The sequence below is a fragment of the Lagenorhynchus albirostris genome, chromosome X (genome assembly GCF_949774975.1).
Source record: "Lagenorhynchus albirostris chromosome X, mLagAlb1.1, whole genome shotgun sequence".
Classification (NCBI taxonomy): domain Eukaryota; kingdom Metazoa; phylum Chordata; class Mammalia; order Artiodactyla; family Delphinidae; genus Lagenorhynchus; species Lagenorhynchus albirostris.
In genome coordinates, this window is record NC_083116.1 from 114022113 (window position 1) to 114045497 (window position 23385).

The 23385-nt window shown below is 40.3% G+C and overlaps 1 protein-coding gene and 2 pseudogenes across 3 annotated transcripts in view; 2 read left to right on the forward strand and 1 right to left on the reverse strand.

Moving 5' to 3' along the window:
• Nucleotides 1-12383, reverse strand: part of LOC132513525 (membrane-bound transcription factor site-2 protease) — a 38546-nt gene extending 26163 nt beyond the window's left edge. The window contains exons 1-3 of one of the 3 annotated variants that reach the window (XM_060137985.1): nt 12163-12377; nt 9165-9313; nt 7188-7413 (exon numbers count right to left, since the gene is read on the reverse strand). In XM_060137985.1, coding sequence (XP_059993968.1) covers nt 7188-7413; nt 9165-9313; nt 12163-12237 — 450 coding nt within the window. In that variant the 5' untranslated portion in view covers nt 12238-12377. Of the gene's footprint in view, nt 1-7187; nt 7414-9164; nt 9314-12162 lie in introns of all 3 variants that reach the window. The other 2 variants (XM_060137986.1, XM_060137984.1) reach the window with 2 other exon arrangements.
• Nucleotides 1172-2864, forward strand: LOC132513988 (heterogeneous nuclear ribonucleoprotein A1-like 2; annotated as a pseudogene).
• On the forward strand, nt 12236-17415 carry LOC132513219 (nudC domain-containing protein 2-like; annotated as a pseudogene).
• The last annotated feature ends 5970 nt before the right edge of the window (nt 17416-23385 follow it).

Sequence of the window (23385 nt, forward strand, 5' to 3'; positions counted from 1 at the left end):
GAAGTAAATGGTCAGAGGATATTTTTATGATGCTCATTATCTGAAGTTCTCTCTACTCAGACCCTACTAAGCAACTCTTTTCAAGAACATCAGTGTACCTTTTTCTACATATCTGCTCCATTCCCATGTTGTCAGGCATCTGTCTGTTCAGACCTGTAGTTTCCTTTTCTCTGATTCCTCTCTAAATTTATGTACTTAAGATTAATACTCATACATTCCCTCTATATCACAAAGTATTCAGGTTATCTTACCTTTATTTCAAAAAAATCAGTAGCCTTGATCCAATAGGATATTGATTTCTTCTCTTTATTATTTCAGTGATGTAATAATGAAATAAGGTAAGGATTTGAACATGTGACTACACCAACAGATGGTAGGTCTTATTTGCTGGCAACAATACTCGACTGCCCATCTGTCTCAGCCGTGATCACACAGGGTATTAGATGTACCAAAATACTGATCTCTCAATAACATAGAGTGCCAGGTTTTGGGGAATTAATACTGAATGAGGCTGTAGGGAATTATAGAGTAAACAGAAAGTATGTGCTCTAAGCTACAAGAGCTCATATCAAAGTCAGGAGATACAACAAACTTAAACAAAAACATGCCAGGTAGATATACAGAGGGCAGCTGACTTCTTAATGGTTCCAAAGCATGGCTCTCCTAACTGAATCAATATTTTGTAAGCTCTATGAGTAAGTTGAAAAGCAAACAGAAGAAATAATTTCTTCTGTAAATTAACACTTTACCATTCAGGCAATGATTCTTTGGACATGATGCCAAAAGCACAAACAACAAAAGCAAAAATCAACACATGGGATTACATCAAACTCAAAAGCTTCTGCATAGCAAAAGAAACAACCAATGGCAGCCTACAGAATGGGAGAAAAGTTTTGCGAACCATATACTGGATAAGCGGTTAATATCCAAAACATATAAAGAACTAACAAAACAAACAACCCCCCGCCCAACAATCTGATTAAAAAATGGACAGAACTACTATTTAGTAGTTCCAAAGAAGACAGCAAAATGGCCAAAAGGCACATGAAAAGATGCTCCACATCGCTAATCATCAGGGACATGCCAATCAAAACCACAATGAGATACCACCTCACACCTGTTAGAATGGCTATCATCAAGAAGAAAAGAGACAACACAGGTGCTGGCAAGGATGTGGTAACCCTTACACACTGCTGGTGGAAATATAAATTAGTCCAACCACTATGGAAAACAATATGGAGGTTCCTCAAAGAGTTAAAAATACATCTAAGGTATGATCCATCAATTCCACTTCTGGGTATATACCCAAAGGAAATGAAAATATTTCAATGAGATATATGCATATCTCTGTTTATCACAGCATTATTCGCAATAGCCAAGATTATGGGAACAACCCAAATGATCACCAACAGATGAATGGATAAAAACAATGTGGTACATGTACATAAACAATGCATTACTCAGCTATGAGAAAGGAAGATATCCTCCCATTTGCAACAACATGGATAGACCTTGAGCACATGATGCTAAGAGAGATAAATCAGAGAAATACAAGTACAGTATGATATCACTTATATATGGAATCTAAAAAAGTCAAATCTATTAAAAAACAGAGAGTAAAATGGTGGTTACCAGGGGATGGGATGGATATGAGTGACGGTATTTAAGGGTACAAACTTGTAACAAGTAGTAAATAAGCTACAGAGATCTAATGCACAGTATAAAGAATACAATCAATAAAATTGTACTATAATGTGATAAATATTGCTCCAATGGCAATCATATTACAATAAATAAATGTATGAAAGTACATAAGGTGTACATTGCTGTACACCTTAAATTTGCAAACAGTAACATGTCAAATTTATCAAATAAAAAAATTTAAAAAACTTTGTTAGCTTTGTTTCTGCTCGTGGACGCCGCTGAGTAAGCATCATTAAAGTCTCCCCAGCCCCACTGCTGTCACGTCTAAATCAGAGTCTCCCAAAGAGCCCGAACAGCTGTGGAAGCTCTTCGTTGGAGGTCTCAGCTTTGAAACAACCAGTGAGAGTCTGAGGAGCCACCTGAGCAGTGGGGAACGCGCACAGACTGTGTGGTAACGAGGGATCCAAACACCAGGCGCTCCAGAGGCTTCGGGTTTGTCATGTATGCCACTGTCGAGGAGGTGGATGCAACCATGAAGGCAAGGCCACACGAGGTGGATGGAAGAGTTGGGGAACCAAAGAGGGCCGTCTCAAGAGAAGATTCTCAAAGACCTGGTGCCCACTTAACTGTGAAAAAGATTTTTGTTGGTGGCATTAAAGAAGACACTGAAGAACATCATCTAAGAGATTATTTTGAATAGTATGGGGAAAAAAGTGACTGGCTGAGGCAATGGCAAAAAGAGAGGCTTTGCTTTTGTACCATTTGATGGCCATGACTCTGCAGACAAGACTGTCATTCAGAAATACCACACTGTGAAGTAAGAAAAGCCCTATCTAAGCAAGAGATGGCTAGTGCTTCATCCAGCCAAAGAGAGCAAGGTGTTTCTGGAAACTTTGGTGGTGGTCGTGGAGGGGGTTTTGGTGGGAATGACAGCTTTGGTCGTGGAGGAAACTTCAGTGGCCGAGGTGGCTCTGGTGGCAGCCGTGGTGGGGGATATGGTGGCAGTGGGGATGGCTATAATGGGTTTGTTTGGTAATGACGGAAGCAATTTTGGAGGCGGCGGAAGCTACAATGATTTTGGCAATTACAACAATCAATGTTCAAATTTTGGACCCATGAAAGGAGGAAACTTTGGAGGCAGAAGTTCTGGCCCCTATGGGGGATGAGGCCAATACTTTGCCAAACCACGAAACCAAGGTGGCTATGGCAGGAGGTTTTAATTACTGCCAGGAAACAAAGCTTAGCAGGAGAGGAGAGCCAGAGAAGTGACAGGGAAGCTACAGGTTACAACAGATTTGGGAACTCAACCAAGCACAGAGGTGGCAGGGCCTAGTTGCTACAAAGACATGTTTTAGACCAGCGGTCCCCAACCTTTTTGGCACCAGGGACTGGTTTCGTGGAAGACAATTTTTCCATGGATTGTGGGGGGGGGGATGGTTCAGGCGGTAATGCGAGCGATGGGGAGTGGCAGATGAAGCTTCGCTCACTCGCCTGCCACTCACCTCCTGCTGTGCGGCCCGGTTCCTAACAGGCCACAGACCAGTAGTGGTCTGCGGCCCAGGAGTTGGGTACCCCTGTTTTAGACAATACTCCTGTGTATGGGCAAAAATACCCCAAGGACTATATTTGTGACTAATTGTATAATAGATTATTTTAGCTTCTATTCTGTGGAAAGTGTAAAGCATTCCAACAAAGCGTTTTAATATAGATTTTTCTTTGTACCCATGCTGTTGACTGCTAAATGTAATAGTCTGAATAAATGTGACACTGAATAAATGTGTCTTTAAAAAAAAAACAAAAACACAAACAAACTTGTTAAACTGAAATAAAACCAAAAACCCCCCAAAAACCCTTTTGCCATTCTAATCCTAGCAGGCAGACAGGCCAGTGATCATATTTTCTCCAAGCCTGCTTCTTTCTCTACTATCCTCTTTCTTGGCAAACAATAAACAGCCATGCAGCCTGAGAGTCATCCTCGACTTTCTTCTCCCTCCAGCCTCACATTCAATTAATGACTGAGGTCTGAGAACTCCACTGCAAAAGATCCCTTGAATCCAGCCCCTTCATTCTCCTTACCACTAATTTAGTTAAGATCTTTATAACTTCTAACATGAATTATTCCAAATGCTCTCTTAAATGGTCTCCCCATCTTCGGTGAAACCCTACTCCAGTCCATTTTGCATAGACTTGTTATCTACAGATAAAATCAAAACTTCTTAGAATGGCCCTTCATAACACAGACCCTACCTGTATCTCCCATTTAATCTCCTACACCATATACCTTCCACCATATACCTCTTAGATACAGGTCAAAGTTACTTTATAGTTCCTTGAGGAATTACTGGTCTTTTTTAAGAGAGTAGAGCATACTGTGCACAGGCTCTGAGGTCAGTGGTGGGTGAGTGATGGACCCACCATTTACTAGCTGTGATCACAGGCAAGTGACTTAACAGCTCTGTGCCTTGGTTTTCTCATCTGTGAATCAGGGATAACAACAATGCTTACCTCTACATTGCTGCAGGAATAAAATAAAATAGGCACAAAAAACCTCACATGGGAAGCATTGCATATTAACTAGTATTTTTAAAAAATAAATTTATTTAATTTATATTTATTTTTGGCTGCATTGGGTCTTTGTTGCTGCGTGCGGGCTTTCTCTAGTTGCGGCGAGCGGGGGCTACTCTTCGTGGCGGTGTGCGGTCTTCTCATTGCGGTGGCTTCTCTTGTTGCGGAGCACGGGCTCTAGGTGCACGGGCTTCAGTAGTTGCGGCACGCAGGCTCAGTAGTTGTGGTGCATGAGCTTAGTTGCTCCGTGGCATGTGGGATCTTTCCGGACCAGGACTCGAACCTGTGTCCCCTGCACTGGCTGGCAGATTCTTAACCACTGTGCCACCAGGGAAGCCCCTAACTAGGTTTTATTATTAGTATTATTATTCCCTCTGCCTTTCCATGTTATATGGTTCCCTCTGTTTCTGGCATGCTCAACTGCCATCTTCCTTTCCCAGGCTATGTGGACTCTCCTTCCCTTCCCTTCTCCTCTACTCTCTTCCCAGTACCAGGCACACCTCAGCAGGGCTTGTCTTTGTTCCCGCAGCACCTTGTACTCTGTCCAACTGTAGAAAATCATAGCAGCTCTCCCTCTAGACTAAAAGCTCTGTAAGTGCTAGGATTGGATTTTGTTCCCTGTATAAGCAGGACTAAGCACAAGGCCAGTAGGCAGACTACACTCAGTAAATGTTTGCTGAAGAAATAAATCATCTCGTCTGAGGCCTCACCCACCTGAATCCTTTTAACCTCTAAGAAAGAGCTATTACCATAGGAGAGATTCTTTATGTTTTGCTACAAATGACTTGTAATCTTCCCATAGTGACACAGCTAGTAGAGGCCACAAAGAGATGAGTTAAAAAAAAATCTGTCAGTCTTGAATAGACATTTTTCCAAAGAAGACATACAGATAGCTAACACATGAAAAGATGCTCAACACTGCTAATTATTAGAGAAATGCAAATCAAAACCACAATGAGGTATTACCTCACACCTGTCAGAATGGCTATCATCAAAAAGTCTACAAATAACAAATGTTGGCGAGGATGTGGAGAAAAGGGAACTCCTGTGCACTGTTGGTGGGAATGTAAATTAGTGCAGCCGCTATGGAAAACAGTATGGAGGTTCCTTAAAAAGCTAAAAATAGGACTACCATATGATTCAGCAATCCCACCCCTGGGTATATATATGAAAAAAACAAAAACACTAATTCGAAAAGATACATGCACTCTAATGTTCATAGCAGCACTATTTACAATAGCCAAGACATGGAAACAACCCAAGTGCCCATCAGACAAATGGATTAAGAAGATGTACATATATATATATATATATATATATATATATACACATACATACATACACTGGAATATTACTCAGCCACATAAAAGAATGAAATACTGCCATCTGCAGCAATGTGGTTGGACGTACAGAATATTATGCTTAGTGAAATAAGACAGAGATAGACAAATACTGTATACTATCACTTATATGTGTAACCTAAAAAATAATACAAATGAATGTATATGCAAAACAGAAGCAGACTCACAGATATAGAAAACAAACCTGTGGTTATCGAAGGGGAAAAGGAAGAAGGGAGGGACAAATAAGGGGTATTAACAGATACAAACTACTATATAGTTTGTATATTTGGGATGAAGTGAGAGAGTAGCATTGACATATATACACTACCAAATGTAAAGTGGATGGCTAGTGGGAAGCAGCTGCATAGCACAGGGAGATCAGCTTGGTGCTTTGTGACCACCTAGAGGGGTGGGATAGGGAGGGTGGGAGGGAGGCTCAAGAGGGAGGGGATATCTGTATACTTATAGCTGATTCACTTTGTTGTACAACAGAAACTAACACAACATTGTAAAGCAATTATACTCCAATAAAGATATAAAAATAAAATAAAGTAAAATAGATAAGTAACACGGATATACTGTATAGCACTGGGAATTACACCCATTATCTTGTAATAACCTACAATGGAATTTAATCTGCAAAAATACTGACTCACTATGCTGTACACCTGAAACTAACATAATACTGTAAATCAACTATACTTCAATTTAAAAAAAAGTCACTAACTCATATAGTCTATTTCATTAATAAGAACACGATTAAAAACATAACGTCCATGACTCACGGAAATGGAAACTATTAACGTAAAAAATTTTAAATTGAAGTTAGTCAGTGGTAAAGCACCCTTTCAAACTCTGGAAACATGAATTGATACGGTATTGGTCTACACATGTGCTTTAAAGTGGGAATTATTTTAAGTAGCTTACAGTCAAAGGAGTACAACTCAGAACATTATTCTTCATATCAAGAAATCACAGTGATCATTCAAAAGGTCTTTTACCTTTAATTAAAAGGATATTATTGCTTAAGAATCTGAAAGCCATGAAGAAGAAACGGGAACATTTTACATAGGATTAAGATGCAATTTATTTCTACATTATAGAGATCTTAAATCAGTATGCTTATTCCTTGACAGTAACAATTATTCAACACCTCAAGAAGACAACATGAATTACCAAGTTAGGTATAAAACAAGCTACAAGTATATATTTTACAACACAGGGAATAGAGCCGATATTTTATAATAACTATAAACGGAGTATAACTTTAAAAAATTGCGAATCACTATATGGTACACCCACAACTTATATAATATTGTACAGCAACTATACTTCAATTTAAAAAAAAACCTTGCACTGAAAAAAAAGACAACATGAATTAAATCGAATACTTGTGTAATTGTTGACAGTCTTAGTGGTGGTCCATTTGTTCTATTATTACTACTACTACTACACATTGCAACAATTCTTTGCTATACTCTTACTAATGATTTTGTTTAAGCAAGTAATTTGAGAAATTGTGAGACTTTTCATTTATTTCATATTTATATTATGGATAGGAATTATGCTATCCAGAAGAAATTTCTTATATCTATGTTTCAACAAAGCTACTTAAAGCAATAAGAAGGCACTTACCACAACTTGTAGCACCTGTTCGTTGTGAAGTGAGGAAGAGGAAGAGGATGAAGAGGAGGAGGAAGAAGAGGAAGAGGAGGAAGAGGAAGAGGAGGAAGAAGAGGAGGAAGAATAAGAAGCGGGAGAGTCAGCCATCATTTGGCCTAAAGTCTGCATCAGCGTTTTCCCCAGAAGAAAAAAAGAGCTGAACATAGCAATTACACCAAACACCATTCCAAAATTGAACCTGTCAAGAGGAAAAAAATTACATAAATGTACAATTCCTCACAATTCATGGACTAAAAAATTCATTAACCAGCCACCTTTCATAGCTTCAAAACAATGTCTAAAAATTTCAATAACTCTGCTTCTTTCTCCTACTTGAAGTTCAGATACTTGACTGAAGCATGGGCACTAGTCTCTTTAAGCAGTTATAATTTACAATTCTCTCATAACTGAAGAGGCTGAATGTTGTTCCCAATAAAAAGTTTGTTTCCTCTCATATTTTTTTGCTCATTTACATAGCATTGTTTTGATCTTGTTCTCATGTAGTTATGAAAGCTCTTTTCACATTATAGACATCATTCTTTTTCATCTACCGATTCTTTTGTTTGCATTTTATTTTACTTGAATTTTGTAATGAGCTTAAATATTAACATGGTAAAACTTAACAACAGTTTCTTTCTTCTACTGTTTTAATAATTAGAAATTAGAAATCACTCCTCTATAGTTGGGAATAATCTATTATATTTTCTAACTTTTTGATAAGTTGTGTTTTTCAAGGCATTTGTCCATTTCATCTAAATAGTCAAATTTATAGGTATACAACTGTTCACAATAGTTTCATTTTTCAAAATGAGTCTCACTCCATTCTCTCATTGCCAAGGGCGTGGGTTCAATCCCTGGTTGGGGAACTAAAATCCCAGAAGCTGTATGGTGTGGCCAAAAAATAAATAAATAAATAAATAAAAATAAAATAAAACAAGTCTCAGAATCTATAGTAATGTTTCTCCTTTCAATTCTGATTTTTAGTTATTTTGTTTGCTTTTTTCCTTGATCAGTCATGGTAGGGTTTTATTAATTTTATTAATCTTTTCAAAGTACCAACTTTTGGCTTTGCTGATTTTCTCTACTGTATACTTTCTATTTCATTTATTTCTGTTCTTATCTTTATTATTTCTATTTTGTTTGCTTTGATTTGCTGTTGCATTTTCTGCTTTTTGATGACCTGATCGTTTATATTTAGCCCTACTCTAGTTGGAGCTAAATTTTTAACAGAAAGGAATTTCGACAAAGGCCCCCTACTGCCATATTAGAAATTCTGTCAAGTACAGAAACTGTCAGTCTCTAGGGTGTCCCAGAGATCATTGTAAACCCCCTAACCATAAACACTATAAACCATGATTTTAAAAATATTTTAAATTAAAGGGATATGCCTGGTATAGCCAGAGGGCTCCAGGACCCTGCTGCTGTAACCTGGCTGGCCAGTTTCCTGATTGGTTTGTGTGTATGCCTTACTGGATGATAAGTATTTTAAATATCCTTGCCCTGGATGGGTATCACAGAAGAATTATAGAGGAAAGCCGGCAGACTTTTGGGAGCCCTATGACTCCCAGGACCCTTGTTTCTATGTGTCATGATGGGGGAGAGAATTCTCCAGGATTATTTTCCTGGTGGAAAATGCTCCATATGCTTTTTGCCTTTCTATTGGTGTATAACTTACACAAAGTGCCTAAGTCTGAAGCGTACAGCTCATTGAATTTTTACATATGTATACCGATGTATCCACCACCCAGATCAAGACACAGAACCTTGATTTTGAATGTATGCAAAAGCACAATGATGCAATCCCATGAATTTATATAAAGCCAGAAAGTTTTTACATTGTCAACATTTTAAAACTCAATAAATTGAAAATGATGGAAACAGTTCATTTAACAAGTATTTCTCATGATCACAAATGACTAATTTAAACCAAAAAGAGAAAGTAAAGAATACCACTGGTAAAGCATCCTTGCTTTCCGCCGTCCCCAACTGTAAAACGCACGATTGAAAATAGCAGTCTGCCATCTTATGTGAAAAGGGGAGATGCTCAATCCGTTGTTTTCCAGCCAGTCTTCATAAGAATGCTTAAAATACACAGATGACTAAGAGAGAAAGAAAAGTTCCACATCACTGAATTTTGAAGAATAATTTATAAGGCTTAAGAAAATAAAAGTGTTTTCTACAGGAAAGCAAGATACTGACTAATCAAATGTTTATAATTTTAAAGCTTTATGTTTATTCTTCAGGATATTAAAGTAAGAGTCTTGGATTGGCTGATGTGCTGAAGTCAGGGTCTGGCAAACTACGGCCCATGAGCAAAAAAGTTTGCTGGCCTTTGCTTAGAACAGCATTGTCCAGCAGACATATAATGGGAGCTATAAGTGCAAGCCACATATGTAATTTTTAATTTTCTAGTAGCCGAATTTTAAAAGGCAAACAGAAACAGAGATTAATTTAAATGTATTTTTAACTCAAAATATCAAGATATTATCATTCAGAATATAATTAATATATTGAAACACCTCACATTCTATTTATTTACTTACTTACGCATTAAGTCTTTGAAATTCAGTGTCAGCTTTACACTTACAGCACATCTCTATTCGGACTAGCCCCATTTCAAATGCTACATGGCCACATGTAGTTAGTGGCTACCATACTGGACAGCACAGGTCTAGAAGCCTTGTTACCAGAGAAAGAGGTCTTTTGTTGTAATTAAAAAAGACCCCCAGCCAATCCAACAGAGGGGACAGGTTAGCTGGAATTGGTGCTTTCTATCCTCTTCTGAGCAACAACCCTAAGAAATTAGGCTGAATTTGACCATGAAAAAGTACAAAACTTATCTAAAGCCACCTTGGTCTCAGTAACTTCTTACATTCTTCACTGTTGGGGAGATAGCTGCTTATTCGCAGCCTAGCAAAGAGTTTTATCTTTAGGGAAGTTTGAAGTCCTTGAGTAATGTAAGATTTTGGATAACACAAGGTTGTTTTACATACACTGCCACTGACCTCTTACCTCTTACAGTAAGTATGGTAAGTATTTTGTCATACAGATGCCCATCCATTTGAGAAACTTATCTAGAAGGATATTTCAGCCCTATCACAGTCATAAAATGACCTGAGTCTGAATATAGGTATCTGTTTGCCTTTGGATCCATAATGCTCTCTGCTCTCAATCTTCAGGTGAAGTTATTAAACCTGCTTGTCTTCTAGGACGTGGAAAAGGAGAGTGGCACACCCCTCCAGGTGTCTACTGAGGAAATCCTAGACAAACCAAGGATGGAACAGCAGACCAAGTTAGAAGCAGAGAAGCTGAAGGTGCAGGCTCCTAAAACCTGAGGTCTCTCCATTCCCCAAGCGGATACTCTGAATGAGAGATCCGTCTTTCGCTCAAGGAATAGTGCTCTCTTAGCAAGTTAGGAGCTGTTACTGAAATTAAAGTGACATCCCGATCACCTCACACACTGAACCAGAGACTATAGAGATTTGAAAAATTATTTTTATTTTGGATTTTTGTCACCCATGCAACATGAAGAAATCACGCGGCTTTGTTTTTTCCAAACAACAAAATCACTGTTTAAACCAGCAGTGGCCTGTACTGCTCATGACATGCTAAGCACCGTGCCAAGTATGTGCAGAGAAAGCACCTGGGGATCTTATGAGGATGCAGATTCGGATTCTGTGGGTCAGGAATGAGGCCTGAGATTCTACATTTCTGACAGGCTCCCAGATGATGCCAAGTGCTGCTGGTCCTTGAATCTCAGGTTGAGTAGCAAGGCTCTATGTGGATGAATTAATGAAATCCTCTCTATAATCTCAGGAGAGCTTTACATTTATTATGCCTATTTTAAAGATGAAGAAATGGAGGAACAGAGAGTAATCTGCCCAAGCTCTCAATGGATAGGAAGTGGGAGAGCACAGCTCTAAGGACTGCTCTAAGGATTCAACTGTATAATCTCCTCACTTTGCAAGTTTGAATGCAACAAAAGTTATCATTTTGCTGTTAAGCCTAAACCACACAATACTAAACTACAGTACTCTATTTAAAACAGTATTCATAACATGAAGGTTTTACTAGTCATAATTGGAATTTTCATTAAATATTTGAGAATTTACATGATTTTATTCCACGCATACAATACTCCCACCCCCAGTATGCAATTCCGAAAGGGTGCCTGAAGCATGTGGTCAGACAGCTGTCCATAATATCTGCTACCCAAATAAGAATGGACCGTGCACCCAGGGTGTGTGTGGGGGGCGGGGGTGGGAGTATTAAGCGGGGTTAGTGTGAAGAAACGGCGTCTAAGATACAAATTAGAATTCGAGTAGTCAGAAACTAGTTATCTAAAGCCTTGCTACTTTTAAGTATGGTCTGTAGATTGGCAGCATTGGTAGCACTTGGGAACTGGTTAAAAATGCATAATCTTAGGCCCCCGCCCCAGACCTGCTGAATCAGAATGTGCATTTTAACTGGAACCCCAGATGGTCATAAGCACTTTAAAGTTTGAGGCCACTGATGTAAATCACAACTTGATTTAGATTCATTCCAATACCAGTCTCTGGAGGGTCGTGGCCTTAAAGACAAAGAGGGCAAACAAAGTCTTTCCCAGGAGGATATTTTATTTCCTCCCAGGTGCAACGCCGCGGGGTTTGGCAGGGCCCCGCCCCTCCCGAACCCACTACCGGCGCCTCCCGGGCAGGACCCGAAGGCTGCGGGGCCTGCAAAGCCCCGCAATGATATTGCGGCAGCTGCGCAGGCCGCCACACCCCTCCCGCGGCCAGCCGTGCTTTATTTACTCCATGGGACCGGGCGCCACGCGGAAGGCCGCACGTGGGTTCCGGTCGCACGGCTTTCAGCCCGGGAGGCACAAGGCAGGGGAAGAGAAAAGGCCTAGGGCCTTGCGCCCCGGCCCTGGCACCGCGGGCTTGGGCCTTAGGCCCGAGGCCCTCACCTTCAACACCAAGTCGGTCAGGTAGACGGCAGTCCAGCCGCCCACCACCACCACCACCAGCGATACCGGAATCATGGCAGCGGCGGGGGCAGCGGAGGGAAGGCGAGCGCCGGCGTCCTCCCTGCGAGCCGCAACCAGCCGGCCGCGCGGCGCCTACAGCCCCAGCATCTGCGCAGAAACCCAGCTGCCACCGGCTCCTTTTTCGTGGTGGCGTCGTTTCCTTCCGGATCCTTCTGGTGGGTCGCACGAACGGCAGTGTGCGCACCGGAAAAGGGCGTGGGGGCTTATTTTAGCGGGGCACTCGGGCGCCGCTGTCTAGGTATCAACTAGACTGCGGCTGCCAGCCCTCTAGCGATTTCTTAGGCTATGGCCCTCCCTGCTGTCTGCTCTCCATTCTCCGGTTCTGGTCTGGGGTTTGCGCTTCCTTTTAATCTAGTGGGGTTTGGGTAATCCCAAATAATAATCGTCTCCGCCGCTCAGACTCTGTCATAGGTATCCAGATTTAAGTTAATTATGTTTATTCGTTCTTTTTATTGAAGCGTAATTTACATATAGCGAAAACATAATACGGATCTCAACTATTTCGATGAGTTTTGATAACTATATATCTGTGTACCCTAATAAAAATAGAGAACATTTCCATCTCAGAAGTTTTCTTCGCTCGCTTCCCGGTTAATCCTCTCCTCGCCCTCCCATCACCCCTTTTCTAATTTTTAAATCTTTGTGTAAATAGAATCATACAATAAGTATACTCTTGTGTCCGGCTTATTTCGTTCAACATGATTTTTTTGAGCTTTAGGTTCTTTTCTCAACCTCTTCCATTATAAAATTTGAGATTGGTGCTACATTAAAAAAAAGTTCTGAACATCTGTACATATTTTTTTGTTGACGTGTACCTGATCATATATTGACCTGGCGCAGTGGTTCTCAACCTTGGCTGTAACATTAGGATCACCAGGGGGCTTTAAAAATTCCTGATGCCTGTTCTCTAGCTTAGACCACTTGAATCAGAATTTCAGAATGAGATCCAAGCATCAGTATTTTTTAAACTCAGGTCATTCCATTGTGCAGCCAAGACTGAGAACCACTGAAGGAAAACTAGTATTTATGGAGTTTTGTTTGTTTGTTTGTTGTTTCTTTGTTTTTTGCATTTTCTTAAGGCCCAAGTCTTTAAAAGTTATTTGTTTTTACTTTTCTGGAAAATCATCATTAGCAATAGTAATACTAATACCGAAATATTGAGAACATAATACTAGCTTAAGAACAAGTATCCCAAATAAAACTGCACCCTCAGCCTTCTTCAAAGTAAAAATATAGTGTCATACTAGGAACCTGTATGACAGATACTGTTACTCATTTGCCTCACTCTCCCATACTTTTCCTAAAGTTTTAATAATTTAGCACCGTATCTCCCTAGCTTCAAGAAACCTTATGACTCAGTTTTACATCTTCTTGCCTATATGTGTACATGTGTTGTTTTAAAATCTTTCAATTTATTTTGGACAAAGCTAGGTATAATTATAAAAGTTTATATTCAAGCACCCTGTGACTCCACAGTTTTCCATGTACAGGTTTCCCGAAAGTCTTAGTGCAGTTTTAGGTTTTGATACTTTCAGAAGTATAAATGCCGAAAACTTGCATAAAGCATCACTTGAAAATTTATTTAAATTTCTTTTACACTATTTAATTTGGTGAATTTCAAGTAATTTTAAATTTCAAATTTTTTAGTCCCCCTGAGGATGGCAAACGTTGACTGAAACAAAAAATTGAATTACATTTATTATTCAAAAATTCCCGAGACCAAAGAAGCATGAAAGAAATTTAAATAATTTTATTTTTCAAGTGATGTTTTGTGTAAGTTCATAGAGTTTGTACTTCTGAAGTTATTAAAGCTTAAAACTACACTAAGACTGTTGGTACACTATTGTATTTGAACTGACCTTTGTTTGCTCTTGTATAATGACTGTAGCTTTTAACACTGTTCTTTCCTAGGATGAGAAAATTTACTTAAGAATTAAAATGTCTTCTCTTTTGTTAGCCTGAAGCCTTGTCTGGACCACTTGCTGGGACAAAAACCAGTTACTGTGTGGCTGATTACCCAAAATATGTAGGAAATGAGTTGATTGTGTTTTTCTGTTCCCAACCTAAAATTTTACTTGTTCAACTGACTTGGTGTTCTCATCAGGGACCCAGCAGTCAAAACAAAACACTGGGGCTTCCCTGGTGGTGCAGTGGTTGAGAGTCTGCCTGCCAGTGCAGGGGACACGGGTTCGAGCCCTGGTCTGGGAAGATCCCACATGCCGCGGAGCAACTGGGCCCGTGAGCCACAACTACTGAGCCTGCGCGTCTGGAGCCTGTGCTCCACAGCAAGAGAGGCCGCGAAAGTGAGAGGCCCGCGCACCGCAATGAAGAGTGGCCCCCACTCGCCGCAACTAGAGAAAGCCCTCGCACAGAAACGAAGACCCAACACAGCCAAAAATAAATAAATAAATTAAAAAAAATACATTCCCTTCCCCCACAATTAAAAAAAAACAACACTGAATAGAATCCTGCTGGTTTCTGGAATTTATCAGTAGTGGAAGCCAGCTGGTGGCAGCAGAAGAGACGAGACCTAGGATGCAAGGTGGCAGCAAAAAACACCTGTATTCCATAAGATCAAGGTATTCCTCCTTAGAAGAAATGTGACCTAATTTACAAATAGTTTCAGGTTTCTGTCAAGTAACTAACTTGAAGGACGCACAGCCAGGCTTTTATTCATATCATTTTTATTTAGTGTATATATATATATATTTATTTGTTTGTTTATTTATTTATTTTTTGCGGTACGCGGGCCTCTCACTGTCGTGGCCTCTCCCGTTGCGGAGCACAGGCTCCGGACGCGCAGGCTCAGTGGCCATGGCTCACGGGCTCAGCCGCTCCGTGGCATGTGGGATCTTCCCGGACCGGGGCACGAACCCGTGTCCCCTGCATCGGCAGGCGGACTCTCAACCACTGCGCCACCAGGGAAGCCCTATTTAGTATATTTTTTTTAGAGAGGCACCAAAAATACATTTTGGCTGAATGCAAAACAGCTACATGTTAGGGACTTCCCTGGCTGTCCAGTGGTTAAGACTCCATGCTTCCCCTGCAGGGGGCACGGGTTCGATCCCTGGTTAGGGAACTAAGATGCCACATGCCACATGGCACGGCTGAAAACAAACAAAAACCAGCTACATGTTAAAAATCAGTATTTGGCTGAAGCAGAATATCACTATTATATAATAAACTTCTGAGATACCAGAATCAACATGAAATATAAAAATTAGATAATATTAAAATATTATAATTTTGTTGTTAAAATGTAAGTATTCAGATTTTTAGAGTTTGACATCCCCTTCAGGAGTATTTACTTCTCATCAATGTAAGCTGATAGTTTGCTTCTGGGGTCATTATACTATATGTTTATGACACTAACTTACACCAGTCAGGATAAGCTAGGTTATGCTTAGGAAATAAGCCCTAAAATCCCACAGGCTTAAAATGAGAAAGATTTATTTTTTGTTTGTGCTGCATATCCAACAGGGGTTGGTAGACTGATGGAGACTCCATTTTATCATGCCCAGTTCTCAAAGTGAGGCTCAGGATTTAATGCAGCAGAGAGAGGACTAGAGTGTTTACCACTGGCTGCGAAATGCTATGGCCCAGACATGCACACGTTCCTTCCACTCCAGCTTCATGAGCCAAAACTAGTGAAATAGCTGTTCCTAATTTAAAGGGCAGAAGGAGTGTAATCCTCCGTATACCTAGAAGTAGAGAAAAATATACCTGGAACTAAACAGTAGTGCCATCTACCACATAAATAGATGCTCTCTTTCATCTATGGAGGGCAGTGTAACAGAAAATATTTGGTTAGTGCTGCCATTATGGGATACTGCTAGTATTGATGCTGCCACAAAATTATTAAGCTTTCCCTTCTCTTTAATAGGAACTAACTAAGATAAAGGCTCATGTCGGTTTTTTTTTTGGCCGCGCCGCACGGCATGTGGGATCTTAGTTTCCCAACCAGGGATCGAACCCACACCCTCTGCAGTGGAAATGCTGAGTCTTAACCATTGGACGGCCAGGGAAGTCCCTCATCTCTATTTTATATCCTCAGCTTGGTGTGGTTGCTGATGATGGTGCAGTTTGGTTGAAGCAGTCCCACAGACGGAAGCTTCTAGTCCCAGGTGAAGAAAATTTTTTTTGAATCTTTGCTGAAAGTATTATCCACGCTTATATTTTTTACTCCAAATACACACACACACACGCACACGCACACACACACACACACACACAATATTTGCCTGCAACTGCTGCTTTACACGGTCATGTGAATAAAATTTGTCCTTAAACCTTGGTTCTAAAACTGCGGCAAAGGAGCAATACAGTTGGCCTTCAAGAAACCAGTCATCTGGGGTTTTCCATTTATATTTCAGTTTCATTTCATGTACACCAGTCTCAGCATCTTCCTGGAGTAGAATGATAAGAGAATCTTTTCAGCCACTGTCATGTAAGAAATACTTGTACTCTGAAGTCATCAGTTTGATGACTTCTTCCTCAGGTTCCAGAAAGCAAAGTATTTTTCTCTGCAAGCAGTTTTAATAAGTTGACACATTGTTTTCATCTAAAAAGCATGTTATTTTAGTTTTGCTCTAGATGGCTTTTAAACACGTAGTAGCTGCTATTCCATCTTGTTTAAACATCTTGTTAAATATATGACAAGGCGATTCAAAAACCTTTGGATGGCCACCGGGGCCAGGAGGCGACTGGAGTGTGTCAGCCCTGTTTGAAGAGCGCAGTGGGGCGGTTCCATGCAGAACGCCGTGGGGCCAGTGGTACCAGATCTTGGAGGAGGTGTTCATTGAAGTTCAGGTGTCGCCAGGCACTCGCGCTCAGGATATCCAGTGCGGCCCGCAAAGCCGGCATGTGGCGCTGGCCGTGGGTGGCCACGAGATCCTCAAGGGCAAACTCTTTGATTCTACAATAGCTGATGAGGGAACCCGTGGACTCTGGAGGGTAGAAAAATGGTCCGTATTGTTCTTACAAAGAGAGATGCAGCAAATTGTTGGACTTCTATTCTGGAATCTGAGTATGCAGCTGATCCTTGGGTGCAAGACCAAATGCAGAAAAAGCTTCCAGAAAGAAAATCCTCGTTTTAACTTCAGCGGAGCAGAAATCTCAGGAAACTACACTAAAGGTGGACCAGGTTTCTCAAATCTTGAGAAATATCTGTGAACTTGCTGCATTTTGTGGATCCTAGCAAATGTTGCCAGCTTAATCAAAGGAACAGATTATGTGGTGGAAGAAAAATGTGGACGCCTACAGTTAACAAATTGCAAAATATATTTAAATATGGTTCTGAAAATTGCATTCAAATATGATTTACATAGGAAACAAATACTGTAGGAACTATTCTATTGATATATGGTAGCTTTTTTTTTTGACTTGTTTTTGCTCAGCATGAACTTTCATATGCTGCGGTTTACTAATCTCATATTTAACCTGTTTTTTTTTTTTTTTTTTTTGCGGTACGCGGGCCTCTCACTGCTGTGGCCTCTCCCGTTGCGGAGCACAGGCTCCGGACGCGCAGGCTCAGCGGCCATGGCTCACGGGCCCAGCCGCTCCGCGGCATGTGGGATCTTCCCGGACGGGGGCACGAACCCGTGTCCCCTGCATCGACAGGCGGACTCCCAACCACTGCGCCACCAGGAAAGCCCTAACCTGTATTTTTAATACAAGAAACTTTAGGGTATAGATCATGTGAAATGACAGGGTGCCTTCAGGGAAAATTAAGTTTTTCTTTCAATAAGTGTGATGCAGGAATAATGTTCAATAAACTTTTCTAGGAAAAAAAAATAACCTTTGTACATCATGTATTTTTGTCTTTGACTGAAGTATGAGGCAGTGGCCCACTATCTTTCTGCTTATAGACAGTTATAATTGCTTTCAGATTACAGTACTGAAGGTTATATGAACAAAACACTGTATGCTTATGATTCCTAAATCACTCTTAGCCTTTACCATGTTTGTTCTATTATCCATAACAATTGACACATTTTGAAACTGATTTTCCATCCTACAAGTAGTTTTTCAGTCAGAATGCATTCTGTTGATAGCTGTGTGAGGGAGGCCTCAACAATCTCTCAACAATTGAACAGAATCAGAGTTGAATTCATTATTAATCTACAATACTGTTAGACTTAAATATGATTTATAGTCATTTTTGCATATCCAAGTGTCTGATGTCCAAGGTATAATGGCACATTTAATACTATTGCCTTTTTGTTCATAGCAGAATACAATTCAGGAAGTTTTTCAATACCATATTTTCTAGAAGGAACTTAACAACTAGGATTTATAGCTTCAGCAAATATGAAAAATCCATCATCTTCAACTACTGAAAATAGTTCATAGTCTGTAGCAGGAATTGTCAAATTATGGCCTGGGGATCAAATCCAGCCCTCTGCCTGTTTTGTAAATAAAGTTTTATTGGAAAGCAGCCATGCTCCTTTGTTTGCATTACCTTTGGCAGCTTTGCATCACAACAACAGATCTGAGTAGTTGTGACAGAGACCTAATGGCCCACAAAGCCTAAAATATTAACTATCTGGTCCTTAAAGGAAAAAGCATGCTGATTTGTGGTCTGTAGTGATACTGTCAATAAGATTTTTCTTTAATTTTAGCTTCCCTAGACATAGAACTATAAGGAATTCTCTACTTTTTTTTTTTTGGCCGCACCGCACAGCCCTGACCAGAGATCGAACCCGTGGCCCCTGCACTGGAAGCACTGAGTCTTAACCACTGCACTGCCAGGGAAGTCCTAGGAATTCTCTTCTTAAAGCCTTCTCATAAAGTCTATTATTTTGGACTTCCAAAGGCAAAGTTGAGGGCCCAAATCCCAAGGCGTAAACTAAACATAAGTACATCCCTGTTGTTTAACTCAGCAGGCTCTAAAATTAATCTCTTACTGCTTCTCTGAACATATTTTGATTTCCCTCTTATTTGTAGATAATAGTTCTATAGGGCATATAATTCTAGACTGAAAGTTGTTTTCATTCAGCATTTTGAGAATGTGACTTATTTTCTGGCTTCCATTGCTGCTGTTGAGAAGTCTATTGTTAGTCCAACTGTCACTTCTTTTAGGCAATCTGTCTTCTTTCTAGTTTCTTTCTACTGATCTGAGTTTGACTTTGGTGTGTCTAGGTGTAGATTTCTTTTGTCTAACTTGCTTGGAATTCGTCATATGAATCAGGGTCCAGGCAGGAGAACAAAAGCCCTGCTAGGTACTTCAAAACAGAGAGGATTTGATAAGGGAATCGGCTACACGTGTATTGGGAGATTGAAAGAGGAACAAACGTCAGGTAGCCTGGAGATTAGAAAGCAGAAAGTATTAATAGCTAGCACATCCCTAGGGTTCAAGGCACCAAAAGGAGTAGGTTATGTTACCAGAACCTAGGAGGGTGGAGCAGGTGGCCACCATCTCAGGAACAGCTATGCTATTGGGGATGGATGGGTGGCTGTTGCTAAGGGCTTGGGACCAGAAGGAGTAAAAGGAAGAGAAAAGAGAGAGAGAGAGAGAGAGAGAGAGAGAGAGAGAGAGAGAGAGAGAGAGAGAGGAACTCCTGCTGTTACCCTCCTCCTACCTTTTGATCACATACCAGCATTTCTTATTGGTGGAACCTAGGAGGAAGCCAGCTGCTAGAAGAGCCTGTAAAAGCATTGTGGACACCCAACCCCAGTGCTGCCTTACAGGGAATAGAAGCCTGGGTGTGGAGCTGAAAGACCAGCACAGTTTAAGATTTGTCATCTGAATTTTAAGATTTGTCATCTTCATCAAACTTGGCAAATTCTCAGCCATCTTCTCTTTGAATGTTCTCTCTCCCTTGTTCATCTCATTTTGAAAGTCTGATTGGATGTAACAGCTTCTCTATCCTCCATGTCTATTTTCCTTTAACATTTTCCATGTCTTTACCTTGCTGCATTCTGGGTAATTTCTTTCTTTCTTTCTTTCTTTTTTTTTTGGCTGTGCCACACAGCATGTGGGATCCTAGTTCCCAGCCAGGGATAGCATTGGAAGTGTGGAGTCTTAACCGCTGGACTGCCAGGGAAGTCCCGGTAATTCCTTGAAATCTATCTTTCAGTTCATTATATCTTACTTCATTCAGTTGTGTCTAATCTGCTGTTTTGACCCATCTATTGATTTTCTGATTTCAATTATTTTATTTTATTTTTCATTTCTAGAAATTATATTTGTTTTTGTTTCAAATCTGATTTACTATTTTTTGCTTTCTCTTGTTCCTTAGCCATATTTTTAATTGTACAGATTAAACATGCTTGTTATATACTGTGTATCTGATAATTGCAGTATCTGTAGCATTGGCAGATCTGATTCTTTGTTTCTGCTAATTGTCATTCATGGTGACTTGCATTTTTTTTCTTTTTTATTGCAAACTCATGTTTGTTGGAACTCTATCTAGTGGAAGTACTTAATACCTGAGCTTGAGGTAAGTTTCTCCAGAGATAATTGGCATTTACTTTTCCAAGTACCTAAGGACCTCACTAACCTGGGGTCACTTAAATCTAAATCCTTAATGTAGGTCACAATTTTAGGTTTCAGATTAGAAGTTGATGTCCAGTTGTAGTAGGCTGCTTCTGAAATGGCTTCCAATGGTCACTGCCTCTTGGTAATCACGCCTTGTGTAATCCCCTCCCTTTGTGTGTGGGCTGGACCTAGTGACATGCTTCTAACAAACTGAATATGGTAAAAATGATGGAATGTCACTTCCATGATTAGGTTATAAAAGACTGTGACTTCTGTCTTCCTTTCTCTCTCTCTGGCTCTCCTCACTTTCTCACTCTGATGAAGCAAATTACTATGCTGTGAGCTGCTCTGATGAAAGGCCCACGTGGCAAGGAACTGAGGGTGGCCTCCAGCCAACAGACAGCAAGGAACTGAGGCCCCCAGACCAACAGCCTCAAGAAACTAAATCCTATGCAAAACCACAAGAGTGAGCTTTGAAGCAGATCCTTCCCTGGTTGAGCCTTGAGATGACTGCTGCCCCTGCCAACAACTTGACTGCTACTTTGTGAGAGACCCTGAGCCAGAGGACCCAGCTAAGCCACAACCAAAGTCCTGCCCCACAGAAATAGTGAGATGATAACTGTTGTCATTTCAAGCCACTAAGTTTTAGGCTAATTTGTTATTCAGTGGTAGATAACCAAAATGTCAATCATGAGTGGTAATAGTTCCATTCTAGTCTGTCGGTTGAGCTAAATCTGTTACTATTTTCCATTATGACTATCTCCTTAAGGAGATACTGGAACAAGCTAGAAAATACCCAAAGGGATACTGTTAGGGGGATAAGAGGTCTGAAAAATATATCATATGAAGAACAGGTGAATGAATTGGGTGTGTTCTACCCCAAAAATTGATCTATGATAATTTTTCAAATTTTAAAAAAGGTGGTAGAAAAGAAGACTGATCTGGGAGCAATAGGAATGACCAAGACGTATGGGCTTCAAACCTACTAGAGTCCAGTTTGTAATCAGAAAACTACATGGGAGACTTTTTTTCTCCTCTATTTATAGCCAAGGCCAAGAGAGGCAAGTTTCGTTAAGGTCACATTCTGGGAGTGGTTGGTCTGTTCTAGTGCATTCACCAAGGGTCCAGTTTCCAAGTCTCTGAGCTTTATCTTCTACCCCTACTGAAGGCCCACTCATATAGCTAAGGTCAGCAGATGACAGCAGGGCAGACACCAACTTTAGATCTCACCTCTCTGGATTTATGTTTTTTCATCTTGCCTTTAAAAAAAAGAAAACAAAAACCTCTGAGGATTTCCCTTACTTTCCACTACCTCTACTACACATTTATGAAATATTTACAGTACTTTATCCAATGCTTTATGTATTTTTGTCCCAGGAAGGTTTTTTCAGGATGACTAATATGCTATATTGCTGGAAATGGAAGTCCCTATGGACCAGTTTTTTAAAAAAATGGTGGTAAAATATACATAACATAAAAAGATCCCGCATGCTGCAACTAAAGATCCCACATGCCACAACGAAGATCCTGCGTGCTGCAACTAAGACCCGGCACAGCCAAATAAATAAATATTATTAAAAAATAACCATTTTAACGTGTACAGTTCAGTGGCATTAAGTACATTCACAATGGTATGTAACCATCACCACTGTCTATTTCCAGAAATTTTCCATCATCGGAAACAGAAACTCTGAACCCATTAAATAATAATTCCCTACTCCCCCCCGCCCCCTGCTCCTGGTTACCTCCTGTGGGCCTGTTCTAAAAGGATAAGTTACTACAGACCTTTGAGAATATATTTGCCAAACCCCAGATATTCTCAGATACCAGGGGGAGAAAAAAATGGTCTAAGACTATAAATTTAACATTGGGAACTTACACCAGGGAAGTGCTATTGATTACCACTGTACTCTGTGCCTATGACCAGTTCTTTTCAAAGTTGACATGTGCTGCCAATATTCATATTTTAGGAAACTGCAACTTGGCTTTTCTACTATTCTCCAGAAGCCATGCTAATTCCCAACTTTACTTTTACAGTCTCCAGCAAAACAAACAAACAAACAAACACACACAAACACACTGCATGGAATTCCTGGTATAGGCTAGTAGACATTGCTAAGAAGAGCAAGACCAAAGTTTACTGCCTTTTACGTGAGAAGCCAGTTGTTTGTACTGGTGCCCACTATCATTCAAAAGAAATAATTACTCAGCGGTATTCCTGCCCTAGGAAAGTTCAATTAACTTCATAACTGAGGGTGTGAGAGAGGAAAAGATACATTACTGGCTGAGCATTCTCTACTTCTCTCCCTGTAACTATCTAGTAAAGAGAATTTTGTCCTTGCTGTCCTATTTCAGATTTTTCAGGATGCGGAATTGGGAGAACGAGATGGACTTAGAAAGGGATGGTCCTGAGAGATCGACAAGAGAAAAGGATTTAGTAGAAAGCCAAGTCAAACCTGGAGTTAAGGTTAAAAGAAGGGAGAGATAAAGGACAAACTAAGGGCTGGATGTCAGAGAGAGGTTGGGGATTCGGTCAGTCAGAGGGACTGTAGCAAGTATGTGTGTGAGGGAATCGGGGAGGAGAGGAAAGCTGACTCTAGGGCTGTTGCTGTCAATTATGATCTGGATCCACTTTCATGATCTTCGCTGATTTCACATTTTTC